This window comes from Malania oleifera, chromosome 7, assembly GCF_029873635.1.
Source record: "Malania oleifera isolate guangnan ecotype guangnan chromosome 7, ASM2987363v1, whole genome shotgun sequence".
In the NCBI taxonomy this organism is placed as follows: Eukaryota; Viridiplantae; Streptophyta; class Magnoliopsida; order Santalales; family Ximeniaceae; genus Malania; species Malania oleifera.
In genome coordinates this window covers 91,703,865-91,720,384 of record NC_080423.1, presented here as the reverse complement: position 1 = coordinate 91,720,384, position 16,520 = coordinate 91,703,865, and the positions used below count along the sequence as shown (strand labels likewise).

General features: G+C 38.8%; 1 protein-coding gene across 2 annotated transcripts in view; it reads left to right on the top strand.

The window, feature by feature from the left end:
- The window catches only part of LOC131159444 (B3 domain-containing transcription repressor VAL2), a 43,039-nt gene extending 26,834 nt beyond the window's left edge, over window positions 1-16,205 (top strand). For both annotated transcript variants that reach the window (XM_058114358.1, XM_058114357.1), the window contains exons 10-13: window positions 12,113-12,162; window positions 14,075-14,188; window positions 14,277-14,344; window positions 15,088-16,205. In XM_058114358.1, the coding sequence (XP_057970341.1) occupies window positions 12,113-12,162; window positions 14,075-14,188; window positions 14,277-14,344; window positions 15,088-15,872 (1,017 nt within the window). In that variant the 3' untranslated portion in view covers window positions 15,873-16,205. The remainder of the gene's footprint in view (window positions 1-12,112; window positions 12,163-14,074; window positions 14,189-14,276; window positions 14,345-15,087) is intronic.
- The last annotated feature ends 315 nt before the right edge of the window (window positions 16,206-16,520 follow it).

The window sequence follows — 16,520 nt, the reverse complement described above, 5'->3', positions numbered from 1 at the left end:
GTCATTTGCTGACCTACGAAATCAGATCCGCAAGATGCTGAACAGTAAGTTGACCAGGAGACTTTTGATCATCCATTCATCCATAACAAATTTTCTCCCATGCGTCACCAAGAATGACTCCCGTGGCCCAGGACTCCAGGAGATCACCAAAGAAGTGAGATGTTCTGCAGATTGCAGAAGTTAAGAAACATATCCTTCAACACCTCAAACACATCAGTTGTAGGTAACTACTGAAACAATGATCTGCCGGGCATGGACTAACACACAAAGCACTTTAGCACTTGATATTTCTTTCTGACTCATAGAGAAAGAGTCATTTACATCACTCAAACCCAAAGAAACAGCAGCCTACCATTAGGTTGCTGCACGTGAACAAACAAGAAGAGGAGAGTGGGACTATTAACTGTAATCAAAATACAAAGTGCGTCTCTATGTTTGCAGCATAATGATTTAGGTCTCCTAAGGCTAAATGTGATTATATTTTGTTGTTAAGTATTAGACTAACACATTGGCTAAATTTGGATTCACGGTTGCAGGATGTATGGAAACTGTTAGATTACCACTTTACCTAAAAGCATAAGCTGTTAGGTTGTGGGCCAACAATGTATATCAAGCTTTAACACTCCCTCGCACACACAGCCTCATAGCACATGGGGAGATACACACACGATAGATAACATCCATTACAGGGAATACAATAATTTTTTTTTAAACACCACATAATAAATGCGGGCAATGAGACTAGAACCCAAGACCTCCTGGTAATCAGCTCTGATACCATGTTAGATTACCGCTTTACCTAATAGCTTAAGTTGTTAGGTTGTGGGCCAACAATGTATATCAAGCTTTAACAGATTTTTGGCTGCCCATGAAATGTTGTTCAAGGCTCTAAAGTTAAACAGGGAGAAACATGGACCATAGAAAAAGTTAAGCTACAAAGAGGTTGGAACCAGGATTAATAGGTTTGATTTGGATGTGATTATTTTTTTTTCAGTTTTATATTTTCAAAAAAAAATTTATGCTTCTCTAAAGAAGGAATTCAACCAGGGTTTTTGTTGCTTCGGGTAAAATCTGATCAAAGGCAGCAAATGAGTAGTTGTATTATTGTTTTGTTAAGAACTCTTTATTGGTTGTCTGCCTTCTTCAACTGTGTATGATTGTGTTTTGTGTGATCATAATCTGCAATTCCATTTGACTATGGCCATTATTGTAGTCTAGCAATGTGGTTGAGGACTGACTAACCAAGGCCAATTAATCTTTCGCTACCTGCTAAATGTGTTGAATACTGTGAGCATGCAACACATCACAGCACTCAGCTAATAGTTTTTTAATTGCGTACATTTAACTCAAATTCGTCAATAATGTGGAAATTGGATTGGACACAAGACTGCAAGTCTTAAGCTGATGTTAGTTGCCAATAAACTTTTCAACCACAATCGATGGGACATAGTTGGAAATTAGGATGTGGGACAAAACTACAGAAGTCAGTAGAATTACTTGTAATTGAAAATAACTATATTAAGTAACCAAGGAAAAGCAATTGAAGCAAAGTTTTATCATTTCAGCGAAATGTGTTGAATACTGTGAGCATGCAACACATCACAGCACTCAGCTAATAGTTTTTTAATTGCGTACATTTAACTCAAATTCGTCAATAATGTGGAAATTGGATTGGACACAAGACTGCAAGTCTTAAGCTGATGTTAGTTGCCAATAAACTTTTCAACCACAATCGATGGGACATAGTTGGAAATTAGGATGCGGGACAAAACTACAGAAGTCAGTAGAATTACTTGTAATTGAAAATAACTATATTAAGTAACCAAGGAAAAGCAATTGAAGCAAAGTTTTATCATTTCAGCGACTTTCAGCTATTTCCTTGGGAAATTTGTAAACATTAATAATAAGGAAAAAAAGAGTGTTTGTGCAACATTTTTTATGTGCATATGAGCGTATCCTGGGTTGCTTATAATTTTTTTATAAGAAAGCTATTTCTAACATAAGTTTTTTGATGGTCTTCAATCATTGACTGCATTTAGAATTTCCCATAACTATTGTGATTAAATTTTTACTAGAAATAACTTTATTGCAACTCCAAACCATAAAATTCTATTGAAGGAAAAGTTTTATCATTTCTGCCGTGAATCACCCCAGCTATTTGCCAAGGAAATTTTCAATCATTAATAATGAAGCAAACATGACTGATTGTGCCACACTTTTCATGAGCAAGTTCTGGTTTAATTGCTTGTAATTTTCCTGTAAGGAAACTATTTCTAACATATCCATTCTCTGATAGTCTTCAGTCATTGGCTGTATTTAGAAATTCTCACCATGGACGCATGTTCTTATGAACCAAAAATTGTTCAAAATTAGATGACAAAGCAAGATAGAAAAAAAAAAAAAATTCATCACAATGTATGTATTAACTGGAGAAAATAAATAACTTACATGCTAGTTTTTCTATGGAATAGTTAAGATAGGTTAAAAGGAATTCATCAACTTTATGCATAGAGATGGAGATAGGGTTCAAACAAGCCCTTATCTTTCAGGTGTTTCACACTTTTGATGAAATGTTTCAGTGTGACAAACTCTTGGCATGACACTCCTGAGATGCACAAGTCTATTTTATGTTGTAGATCAGCACTGAATTTGCTATTTTCTGTAAGTCATTTTGTGCCTCACTAGAAATTTCTGGTATTTTTGAAATGATGCATCAAAGATACAACTGCTAAATTACTGCCCCTTGAACTCTTTGGGTTTGGGTTGGAAATCAATTGTGTCATCATCTGAGCCTCACCCTACACATAAGCAGCTCCTGTCTCTGCTCTAGCACACAAACTCTGGTAGTTTTCACATCATTAGTCTACTATTTCTCTCTCTCTTTCTCTCTCTCGCAAACGCAAACTGTTAAAGGTCAAAAAATTTATTGACATACTTGTATAGCACATAAAATTGCTTTATTGATGTTATTTTGAACATGTTCAAAAACCAATTTCGAAACTATTAAAGTTTGATACATTGTTGTTCCCACAACCTAATAGCTTAAGCTTTTAGGTGAAGTGGTCATTTAACATGTTATTAGAGCTAGTTTCCAGGAGTTCCAAAGTTCTAGCCTTGTTGCCTGCGTTCATTGTGTGGAGTTTAAAAATTATTGTATTCCTTTTAACGGGTCTTGTTTATTGTTTGTTGATCTCTCCACATGCTATTGGGCTGCATGTGCGAGGGAGTGTTGAAGCTTGATATACATTGTTGGTACTCAACCTAATAGCTTAGCTTTTGGTAAAGTGGTCATCTAACAGAAACTAAGTGCCGAAGCAATCACAGAACAACTAAACAAATCAAGCAAGCTCAAGCAAACGACAAGGTTTATAGTGGTTCGATTGCACATGACCTGCGTCCACTCCCCAAGAACTCCACATGGGAGTATTCACTGTCTCTAACACAAGCACAACACGTGCTCTCAGGCTTTCAGCACACCGACTATCAGTCCAATAAAGCATGGCTAACAAAGCCAATGGGCAAACAGTCCATGGATACTCTTCCAAGATTATAATAAGTAGATGAACAGTTAAACTTAATCTTGCAAATGTAAAATTAAATATACTGATAGAGTGGAATAGATATGTGAGTTCAGAGTAATTGAGCATTTCAACATGTGGTCAGCAATACAGCAGTAGCAACATAAGTCAACTTATGGTAGTGAGTAGATGATGAGTTGAGTTGTGCAGTAATCCAACAAACAATATTTTCTGTAGTTCTGCACTTTCTGCATAATACACGATCTCAAACAGTGATTCAGCAAAGGAACTGAGCTTTTTGATGATCACGGGCGCAAAATTTAATCTTTTCAAGACAGAGAAGCAAAATCAAGAATATCACTCAAGGTAGGGTTTGGGTGTTCTCTTTCTATCTATATTTTATTCTCTTTCAAATCACTTTTGTATCTGGGTTGTATCTTGTGTCTTTTCATTTAGGAGTCGCATGCTATGGTTATAAAGAGGGAAGTATGTTAGGGTTTGGCTAAGGTTTGACTGTTGCTTCAAAAAAATCTTCAAACAGCTTCTTCCTTTGCTTGGAGTTTCTATATTCTTCACTGCACAAAAACTCTAGCAATTAAACCAGGGCATTCAATTCAGTACAAATGAATATTTAGGGCCTCTTGCTATTCCAGAATTTGCGACACATATTTTTGAATTTAAACATTATCAAATCTAGCTCATAAATTCTTGTCTAATGTGTACCCATCATTTGTAATAATTTATAAATTAATTGCAACAATAATATTAAAAAATACCACCTGAGTCCACTCACGGGCTACTGGGCAGAATGTAAGTTTCTGTTCTGTCCACCCACGAGTCAACTCACGGTCCACTCATGCAGATAGGTTGGCTTGATAGCCTCTCATGAGTCTAATTATGCCAAGCATGAGTTGAGTCATTGTACCTAGTACCTGCCTGAAAGAAGAAACGATTGGAAAAAATATATTTCTTCATTATTTTGTTCTTATGTACAATCCAATATATAATACAATTACCTATTCTAAACAAGGAAACGATTTCCTATTGAATAATATCAAATCTCCCATAATTACCCATTTTCCTAATTTGTATTTTATTTACAAAGATTTTCGGGGTTGATATTTCTACACTCCCCCTCAAGTTGGATCATAAATATTAATCATCCCCAACTTGCTAATAAGATCATCAAAGCTTTGTCGTCCCAAGCCTTTAGTGAGGATATCTGCAGTTTGTTCCTTGGTTGGTACATAAGTCATACATATAATTCCTTCTTCAATTTTTTCTTTGATGAAGTGTCTGGCTACCTCCACATGTTTAGTCCTGTCATGTTGGACTGGATTAAGAGAGATGCTAATAGCTGCCTTATTGTCACTTTAGAGTTTGATAGGAAGGTTCACCGGTACCCGTAATTACTCCAATAGTTTTCGTAACCACAATCCTTCACAAATCCCTTGAGCGACTGCCCTGAATTCCGCTTCAACACTACTACGAACCACCACATTTTGTTTTTTGCTTCTCCAAGTCACGAGATTTCCCCAGACGAATGTACAATATCCTGTGGTGGACCTTCTATCTTCCACTGATCCTGCCCAATCTGCATCTGTAAAGATCTTTACTTTCTTGCTTTCACATTTCTTAAAGAAGAGTCCTCTTCCCGGGGATCCCTTGAGATATCTAAGGATCTTGTATACAATATCGAAGTGAACTTCCTTTGGTGAATGCATGTGTTGACTTACTACATTGATTGCAAATGCAATATCTGGTCTAGTATGTGATAGGTAGATAAGTTTGCCAACCAATCTCTGATACCTCTCCTTTTTTACTGGTTTTCCACAATCTTCTACCCTTATTACTGTTTCTATCAGGGTTTCGCTGGGTTTGCACCCTAGCATGCCAGTTTCAACTAGGAGTTCGGTAACATACTTTCGCTTAGAAACACTAATCCCCTTTTTCGTTCTTGCCACTTCCATGCCCAAAAAATACTGCATTTGTCCCAAGTCTTTTAACTTCAAATTCATTAGCCAGAACCTTCTTCAATCTCTCCATTTCTACAGTATCATCACCAGTAAGGATTATATCATCAACATACACTATTAGAATTGTTTTCTTACCTCCTTCAGACTGTTGGAAGAATAGTGTATGGTTTGATTGCCCTTGTCGATACCCTTGATTCTTTAGTACCTTTGCGAATCTGTTGAACCACGCTCTCGGAGATTGTTTGAGACCATATAACAATTTCTTTAGTTTACACACTCTGTTTTCTTCACCTGTTCTACTGAATCCTGGTGGTATAGTCATGTAAACTTCCTCTTCTAATTCTCCATTTAAGAAAGCATTTTTAATATCAAGTTGTTGTAGTGGCCAATCTAAATTGGCTGTCAGGGAGAAGAGAACCCGAACTGTATTTAAGTTTGCCACTGGTGCAAATGTCTCAGTATAGTCAATGCCATAGGTCTGTGTAAAGCCTTTTGCAACAAGTCTGGCTTTATATCTTTCAACTGTTCCATCAGATTTATATTTCACTGTGAAAACCCATTTATAACCTACTGGCTTCTTCCCTTTTGGTAGATCTGTCAACTTCCAAGTTCCATTTTTTTCTAGGGCTCGCATTTCTTCCAAGACTGCCTCTCTCCATTCTGGTATTTCTAGAGCTTCCTGAATGTTTTTTGGTACTTTCATCCTATCAAGATTAGAGACAAATGCACGATATCCTGTAGACAAGCTTTTATAAGACATGTATTTCGACCAAGGATATTGAGTGCATGACCTGGTTTGTTTTCTGATTGCAATAGGCATATTGATAACATTAGGTGCAGAATTATCAGAGGAAGACTCAATTGCTAGATTAGGATAAGTCAAGGGCTCATGATTATTCGGAGCCATCACCGGTTCCAACGCTTTTGGTGCCTCAGGTATGAGATTCTCCCTCTCCTTTGTTTTTGGCTTTCTCAGTAAACAAGTATGTCTGCGTTGTTTTATTCTCCTGCATCACCCCCTGAGGGTAAGTGTTCAGTTGTGTTTGGCAAGTCGGGAAGTAATGTAATGGAAGACTCAATAGTGGGTCAGGGAATGAAGTAACTGGAGTAACCGCAGATTCACTAGTAAAAGGATCAAAGAACCGATCTTCACTCCTCCATTTCTCCCCCTGAAGAGAGGGCTTTGAGAAATAAGGAGTGGTTTCAAAAAAGGTGACATCAAGACTAACGAACAGTCGTTTTGAGACCGGATCATAGCATTTGTAGCCTTTTTGGGTAGGTGAATAACCAATGAAGACACATTTAATGGCACGAGGATCCAATTTATCGCGATGGTGTGCATGGACATGAACAAAAGCAGTACAGCCAAAAATTTTTAGTGGGAGACTGGAAGGGAGTCGAGAGGTAGGAAAGTTTTCCTAAAATTTCTGAAGAAGAGTGACAAATGAGAGTGCTCCACTTGGCATTTGATTAATGAGATTTGTGGCTGTTAAGATGGCATCGCCCCAAAAATAATGTTTCATGTGGGTAGTAAACATTAAAGCCCGGGCTACTTCAAGTATATGTCTATTTTTGCGTTCAGCAACCCCATTTTGTTGAGGGGTATCCACACAAGAACTTTGATGAACAATCCCATGATCTTGAAGATAAGTTCCCAGGATGGTATTGAAATATTCCGTACCATTATCAGTACGTAGGATCTGAATATGAGTCTGGAACTGTGTATGAATCATGGTATGAAAATTGATAAAAATGGAGCGGACTTCAGTTTTGTCTTTCAGTAAGTAGACCCAACGAAGACGAATATGGTCATCGATAAAGGTCACAAACCATTTTGTATTGGTGCGATTTAGGGAACGTGAGGGACCCCATACATCACTGTGAAACATAGCAAATGGGCGAGATGGTTTGTATATGGATGATGGAAAAGAAGTACGACGATGTTTAGCAAGCTCACACACTTCACATTGAAACTCAGAAGCCATTTTATTTGAACAAAGAGAAGGAAACAAACGTTTTAAATATTGAAAATTGGGATGACCCATCCGTGAATGCCATTACAAAAGTTCACTATTTCTAGAAGTAGATGCAGAATCACAAATTGCAGTATTACATAGTTTATTCAAAGTTTCCTCCTCAAAGTAGTAGAGTCCCTCATACGCTTTAGCAGTGCCAATCGTCTTCCCCGATGATAGGTCCTGGAAAACACAATGGGAGGAAACAAATTTAGCGGAATAGTTTGAGTCTTTTGTTAACTGACTGATAGATAACAGATTGCACGATAACTTGGGGACATGTAAGATTGATTGTAAAGTTAAGGAATCAGATATGCGGTTACTTCCTTTTCCAGCAACTCGTGAGAGAGATCCATCTGCAATTTTCACCTTCAAATTCCCGGCATATGGGGAGTAGGATGAAAAATATTGATACGACCCAGTCATATGATCGGATGCACCCGAATCAATTATCCAAGGGCATTTGTAACAAGATTTGATTTTTAAAGCTGACAGATGATTACCTCGATGAGCCAGAGAACCAGGGGAAGACTGACTCGATGTTTGCATTGATGAAAACATTTTATATAACTGATCCAACTGTTCAGGACTGAAGACACTGCCGGATGGGGTATCATTGTTCTCTCCTTGTGATCTTTCAGTTGATCCGCCAGTGTTGGCCTGGTACCCACGATTTTTGTGGTATTGTCTCGGTTTCCAGTTTGCTGGTTTTCCATGTATCTACCGACAGGTATTTTTTGAATGAACTGTGTTTCGACAATGTTCGCACCATATTTTTCCTCTTTGTGGTCGTTGACTAGGACCTCTTGGGCCTTTTAATGCAAGAGCTGAGGCATCCGGCCCAGCATGTAGCCAATCTAATTTTTGGGCGAATCCATGTACAGCTGGGTCCAGCCCAGCGGATTCATTTTGGGGCCGCAACATCACCCGCCTCCTGTTCTCCTCCCTCCTGACCTCTGCGAAGACTTCTCGGGTTGAAGGGAGAGGTCGTCGGCCAAGGATCCGTCCCCTCACGTCGTCGAGCTCTCGATTCAGGCCGGCAAGAAACTCGAAAACCCTCTCGTTTTCGAGCCTCCTTCGGTATCGCGTGCTATCGCCGAAGCACTCCCACTCCTCATCGATGCTCAGATTGAGCTCCTGCCAGAGATGACTCATCGCCATGAAATACTCGGTAACACCTCTCTCGCCTTGCCTCATATGCCATAATCGGGTCTTGATGTCGAAGATTTGTGAGTAACTTTCGACATCGGAGTACGTCTCACGTACGGCTTCCCAGACCTCCTTCGCCGTTGGCAAAAACAAATAAATTTTTTCGATTGATGGTTGCATCGAGTTGACGAGCCAAGCCGTGACCATGGAGTTTTCAGACCTCCATCTTTGCAAGGCTACAGTGTCGGAAGGGTCTGGTTTCCTTCGCTCACCGGTAAGATAACCAAGCTTTCCTTTTCCCTCAATCACCAGTTTCATGGACTGAGCCCATTCACGGAAATTTTTTTCCGTTTAGTTTTTCCAATGAGTGGAAAGACTGTGTTATCATCGTACTCCCATTGGACGTAACCTCTGAATCGCCGGTGATGTTTGCAGAGGAGGTAGAGTCTTTGCTGTCAGCCATTGTTTAGCTGGGTTTAAGAAACCCTAGCTCTGATACCATGAAAGAAGAAACGATTGGAAAAAATATTTCTTCATTATTTTGTTCTTACGTACAATCCAATATATAATACAATTACCTATTCTAAACAAGGAAACAATTTCCTATTGAATGAAATCAAATCTCCCATAATTACCCACTTTCCTAATTTGTATTTTATTTACAAAGATATTTGGGGTTGACATTTTAACACATAGTTCACTCAAACTTGCCTCCTCAAAGTAGTAGAATCCCTCATACGCTTTAGCAGTGCTAATCGTCTTCCCTGATGATAGGTCCTGAAAGACACAATGAGAGGAAACAAATTTAGCGGAACAATTCGAGTCTTTTGTTAATTGACTGATAGATAACAGATTGCACGATAACTTGGGGACATGTAAGACTGATTGTAAAGTTAAGGAATCAGATATGCTAATACTTCCTTTTCCAACAACTGGTGAGAGAGATCCATCTGCAATTTTTACCCTCAAATTCTTGGCGTATGGTGGGTAGGATGAAAAATATTGATAAGACCCAGTCATATGATCGGATGCACCCGAATCAATTATCCAAGGACATTTGTAACAAGATGTGGTTTTTAAAGCTAACAGATGATTACCTCGATGAGCCAGGGAACCAGAGGAAGACTGACCCGATGTTTGCATTGATGAAATCATCTTATATAACTGATCCAACTGTTTAGGATTGAATGCACTGCTGGACGGGGTTTTGTTATTCTCTTCTTGTGATCTTTCAGTTGATCCGCCAGTGTTGGCCTGGTACCCACGATTTTTTTGGTATTGTCTCGATTTCCAATCTTCCGGTTTTCCATGAGTCTCCCAGCAGGTATTTTTTGAATGACCTGTTTTTCGGCAATTTCACACCATATTTTTCCTCTTTGTGGTCGTTGACTAGGTCCTCCTAGGCCTTTTAATGCAAGAGCTGAGGCATCCGACCCAACGTGTAGCCCATCTAATTTTTGGGCGGATACAGGTACAGCCGAGTTCAGCCCAGCGGATTCATTCTGAGGCCACAACATCACTCGCCTCCTGTTCTCTTCCCTACTGACCTCTGCAAAGACTTCTCGGGTTGAAGGGAGAGGTCGTCGGCCAAGGATCGGTCCCCTCACGTCGTCGAGCTCTCGATTCAGGCCGGAAAGAAACTTGAAAACCCTCTCTTTTTCGAGCCTCCTTTGGTATCGCGTGCTATTGCCGGAGCACTCCCACTCCTCGTCGATGCTCAGATTGAGCTCCTGCCAGAGATGACTCATCGCCATGAAATACTCGGTAACACCTCTCTCGCCTTGCCTCATATGCCATAATCGGGTCTTGATGTCGAAGATTTGTGAGTAACTTTCGACATCGCAGTACGTCTCACGTACGGCTTCCCAGACCTCCTTCGCCGTCGGCAAAAACAAATAAATTTTTTCGATTGATGGTTGCATCAAGTTGACGAGCCAAGCCGTGACCATGGAGTTTTCAGACCTCCATCTTTGCAAGGCTATAGTGTCGGAAGGGTCTGGTTTCCTTCGCTAACCGGTAAGATAACCAAGCTTTCCTTTTCCCTCAATCACCAGTTTCATGGACTGAGCCCATTCACGGAAATTTTTTTCCGTTTAGTTTTTCCAATGAGTGGAAAGACTGTGTTATCATTCGTACCCCCACCGGACGTAACCTCTGAGTCGCCGGTGATGTTTGCAGAGGAGGTAGAGCCTCCGCTGTCAGCCATCGTTTAGTTGGTTTAAGATACCCTAGCTCTGATACCATGAAAGAAGAAACGATTGGAAAAAATATATTTCTTCATTATTTTGTTCTTATGTACAATCCAATATATAATACAATTACCTATTCTAAACAAGGAAATGATTTCCTATTGAATAATATCAAATCTCCCATAATTACCCACTTTCCTAATTTGTATTTTATTTACAAAGATATTCGGGGTTGATATTTTAACACTGCCTGCATAAAGATCTTTAACTCAACAATCTGAAAATCATTATATAACGACAAAAATGAAAAGTAAAAATTATCAAAAAAGCTTTGGAGTCATCAAAATATCATGAAATGTGTGAGTAATACATAATCATGTAATATGACTATATTTCAACATATTCACTAGATAAGCGCAATATTCACAATATTTGCACGTATTTCAAAATTGGGCATTCATTCAAACTAGTTGCAATGCCTGGCTATTTTTTTCAAAGACCTAGATGTTACTGCAATGAGTTCTCAGTGTTTTTGGATCTTCAACATTAGTAAATGAAGTCCTGTTCAATCAAGTAATCATCCATGTGAAATGTTGCATGTTTATGGTTTTTACCTATCATATTCAAAACTTTTTTGCTGGTAGCTTATGGAGGCAGATCCACATATTAGTTTGTGTCCCCAATCCCCAATCCACTGTAGATGTATCTTTTCTTTTACAGTTAAATGGTTTAAATTTTTGTTAGAGCTTGATATACATTGTTGGCCCACAACCTAACAGCTTTAAGCTTTTAGGTAAAGTGGTAATCTAACATGGTATCAGAGTTGGTTACTAGGAGGTCTTGGGTTTTGGTCTTGTTGCCCGCAATTGTTATGTGGTGTTTAAAAAAATTATTGTATTCCCTGTTGTGGGTGTTATCTACTGTGTGTTTCTCTCCACACGCTGTTGGGCTGCACGTGCAGGGAGCGTTAAAGCTTGATATTCATTATTGGCCCACAACCTAATAGCTTAAGCTTTTTGGTGAAGGGGTAATCTGACAAATTTATTATTTTTACTACTGCCCTCCAAAAGAAAAATTCTTAGCTCCAGACCTGCTAGTTTATGTACATAACATTCACATCAAAGTAATGTTTTTTGAAAGACCTGCTAAGGATGTGAAAATGGATTTACTGAAACACAGGAAATTTGAATTATAAATGCCACTTTGTTCTGCAGGTGTGCTATGTAGTGGTTTTTAAATTATTGTTGCTGTTGTTTGTCATGCAGGAACCTCCAGTTTTTGGGAAGAAGAGCATTTTCACAGCCCGTTCATCTGGGTAATGATTGCCATTTTATTTTTACTTTCTTTCTCTTCTCCAAAACATTTTAACCTAAGCTGTATCCAACTTGGAAATTTTCAATTACTGGTAATTCTGTTCTGTGGAAAATATTGCTGGAACTTCTAGAAAGTGGATTTCCTAGAATTCTCATAGCATCTGCATTAAATTCTTTCAAATTAGAAATTTGAATTCAAGTACCAATGATAATGTTTTCCTGTCTTAAATGTCGCTGGAAAATCTGGAAAAATGGTAGCACTTCAATCCCAAGTGCATGTGGGCGTTCTCATAATATATATCACACTTGAAGAAATATAGATCCCTGGAGATTGTGGTGAAACAATCATGCATCCACGCACAGGAGCATATACCACCCTTTGTTCCATCTATGCTTCTTGTTTCATACAGCTACATGTCCAGTTCCTCTTATTTTTATTTGCCCTCAGCAAAGGTACATAGGTATAGGTTTTCTTTAACTATTAAAAAGATCATTACCGACCTTAAGTGCCGCTCGTGTGGAGTTAAGAAATCCACGAAAAAGGTACTACGTGTGCAGCTGGATTTCTTTTTTCTTCCTGGGGAGGCGGCAGGGGGGAATTGTAGGAATCTTTTCTCTCTAAAGGTTTGTGCTTCCTTCATGAGTCTCTCTTCAAGTAAGGGGCACATTAATATCAATATATCTGTACTTGTGATCGAAGTACTATATTCATGTATTCACTTATGTGTGTGTGTGTGTGTGTGTTTGTCTATTGATAATTAAACATTAGATACTTTCTATACTAAAAACGAGTGAAGCGAGTCATATGTAGAGGCTGTTGTTTCTTTTATAATCTGTCTTAATGCTTCCTTTTAAGTTTTGAAAGAAATCCTTCTAAAGTTTCTCTTTTGGTTGTCTTTTATAATTTGTCTTAATACTTCTTTTTATTTTGGAAGAAATTTTCCTGAAGTCTCTCTATAGGTGGCAAACTTCTCTGAAAATTGTTTTTACATGTGTTTATTCCATATTTTCTGCACTTCCACCTTTCCTTTGTATTTTTAAGATTTTCATTTTCTGGCAGTAATCATATGGGCAGACCCTTTCTTATTCTTTTAAATAGGATGGGACAAAGAAATCTTTAATCAGAATATTAAAGATATAATTGATGGAAATATTTTGAACAGGAAAAAGGGAAATCATGATTATTGCATATGATTTACTAGCATTTTTTCGTGTTATCAGAAAAAAAAAAAAAGGTTGTTTAAGGTGTGTTTGGCAACTTTTTGGTTTGTGCTGTTTCAGTCCATTTCTATTTATGCTACATATGGTTTGTTTGCATTTGCAAAAATGCTGAAATATATTAATGAAGGTTTCTGAAAATATGTTTTTCGTTTTGGCTACCAAACCATGTGTTAACAAACATGTTTCAAGTCATTAGGCTTTTAAGAATGTGGAAATATAAATGAAAACAGCTCAAACCACAAATTTTCCGAATGTATTGCTAGACTCAAAAAGCTTAAGATATTAGGGAATGGTCCAAAACCTTGCATACCAAATTGCAACACCTCCCCCACCCCCCCCAACCCCTTGCTGGATCTCCTCTTTCCTGGTCCCTTCCTTCCGGCTAAGTCTCATATTTTGTGAGGAGGCTGATAACCATTTATGGATGGCAGAAGACATGCAATTGTTGGCCAAAATATTAAGATCAAATGATTGAGGAATCTATTTCGCTCCTCCTTGCCTTTAGAGATAATGTTATGCACGAGACAATCTAGCACTAATAACAGACATCTTAAATGGTTCAGCTTGCATTGTCACATAGCAGTATTTACTCCTCCTGATGCAGATCTTTGTGTTTGAATTATTTATAGTTTCCTTGAGGCTTAAGGTTGATAAATTCATCTAATTTTGAACTTATCATGTTTGATTTTCTAGGGAACAAGAGCAATGGGCACAATGTGATAGTTGCTCTAAATGGCGTAGGTTGCCAGTTGATATTCTGCTCCCTCCAAAGTGGACGTGTGCTGACAACACTTGGGATCAAAGCAGGTCAGCAATTGATTTATACATTTCAGTATATTATTTGGAAGACAATAAATTTTCAGGTAAATCTTTATGCTCTATTTTGTGCCCGCAGGTGCTCATGTTCTGCACCAGATGAATTGAGCTCAAGGGAACTCGAAAATCTTCTAAGACTGAACAAGGGTATGATGCTGGAATCTGTGCACTTCTATTTGAATTGGGATTGTTCTTTAATAAAGTTCTTCCTGTTACAAATTTTTTTATTGTGCATATGTTTATTCATACAAGGACAAGGGGCATGGTGGAAAACTGTCAGTTGAATTTGTCCGTTTAAGCAATTCGATTTGGCAGTGGGTGAATAATGTCGAAGTAATTACAATTGAATGATAGAAAGTAAGATATTTTTTTGATTAATGTCACAGTAATTACAGTTGCAAAACTAAAAATAAGACAGATTGAAGAAACATGTCCTTATCTATTGGGGTACATGGTCCATCCCCTGTCAGGTTGCTGGCTCAAACTCTAGAAGAGTGTAGAGTGAGATTTGTGTTGCATAGCCTTTTTCCTCTCCCTCTCTCTCTCTCTCTCTCTCTATATATATATATATATATAGACACACACACACACACACACATGTATATATATCTCTGCTTGTTTGTGTAAAATGTACACGTAGTGCATGCTCATGTGGTCTCTGTGTGTTTCTGTAATGAAATGCAGTATGTTTGTATTTGTTTACATGCGCTCAGACACAGGTTTGCACAATTTTGCCCAAAATGAATGATTGATATAAAAGTATTGATATGCTGCTTAATTGATCTCAGTAGAGTATGTATTAAGTCTTCTTTTTTTAATTTTTCCGGAGCTTTGTGATTGTACTCATGGGTATTTGTTCTCTTTTCCCTATCCCAAAAATTGTTGCATAGAGTTCAAAAGACGGAGACTTGCAACAAGCCGTAGGCCAACCCAGGAGCATGAATCTTCGGGCCTAGAGGCTTTGGCCAATGCTGCAGTACTAGGGGACAATGTGAGTGACCCAGGTGCCACATCAGTTGCGCCCACTACCAAACACCCTAGGCATCGCCCTGGCTGTTCATGCATTGTTTGCATCCAGCCCCCCAGTGGGAAGGGGAAGCACAAGCCCACATGCACATGCAATGTGTGTATGACAGTCAAGCGACGTTTTAAAACCCTCATGATGCGGAAGAAGAAGCGTCAATCAGAACGTGAAGCTGAGATTGCTCAGAGGAATCAGCACACATGGGGTTCTAGGGATGAAGCAGACATAGACAATGCCTCCAGACATGTAACGTTGCAACTGGAGTCTTCAGAGAATGATGCCAGGTTGATAAATGAGTTGGAATCAGGGGCTCAAAGTAACAACCTGTCCAACAACGTGGGTGACTCTGGAAAGGCACAAATAGATTTGAATTGTCAGCCTGACCGGGAAGAGGAGTTGCTTGTCGGGAGAACTCGTATGAGCATGATGAGCCTTCTACAAGTGGCGAGCCTTCCTTTGGAGACATACCTGAAGCAGAATGGTCTTACAAGCTTGATTTCTGAACAAGCTAATTCAGGTTCAAACGTGTTGCCACAAGGTGCTGGAGAGAGTGAGGGACAGCCTCAGGAGGACTGCCGCCCTATTTCTACTGTTCAAGAGAGGGAGAGCGGGGGTGATGAGGGGTGTCCTGTGCCAGATCCAGGCGAGTAGGATCCCGTTTGAAGGAATTTCTCCCTTTCTTCCGCTCCACACCCCCCCCCCCCTCCCTCCTACTCCTAACCTTTCTCGGCCCTTGTTTTAACCCTTTTTTCCCACTAGCCTTTTCTTTCTATGATTACAAATTTATACGTCGTCCTTTCAGTTGGGTGGTAATGTATTTGTCAATAGTCAAAGGATGTGTCTTTTTAGTTGTCATAGAAGGTGTATTATTAGTTGTGATATAATGTGGTTCAGTGAAAAGAAAAAAAAATTGTCATAAATGTGCATTATGTTCATATGATGTTTTAATTGACGAGACATCAAAATTTTATGTCTCTAATAGAAGAATCTGTGTAGCTTGTGTGGATTCGACTCAGATGAATCATGTCAAGAAATCAAAGGACACGCAGGACAGTTGAAATTAGAAAAGCTGATGCTACAGTGATGCTAATGGTTCATTTTCATTTGTACAGACACTTTGTAGTTCCAGCCACTGAGTTCTTTTTCCATCATTCCCACTAGGTAAGTTGATTTGTATTGTCACCTTAAGCTTACAGGTTTCATTTTTTTCATTTTTGGTCGACTCTTACAAACTGCTTCTTCAATAAAAGTCTGCATGATAAGATCAGTTGCCTAAATTAAGCTGATGATTTTCTGGAT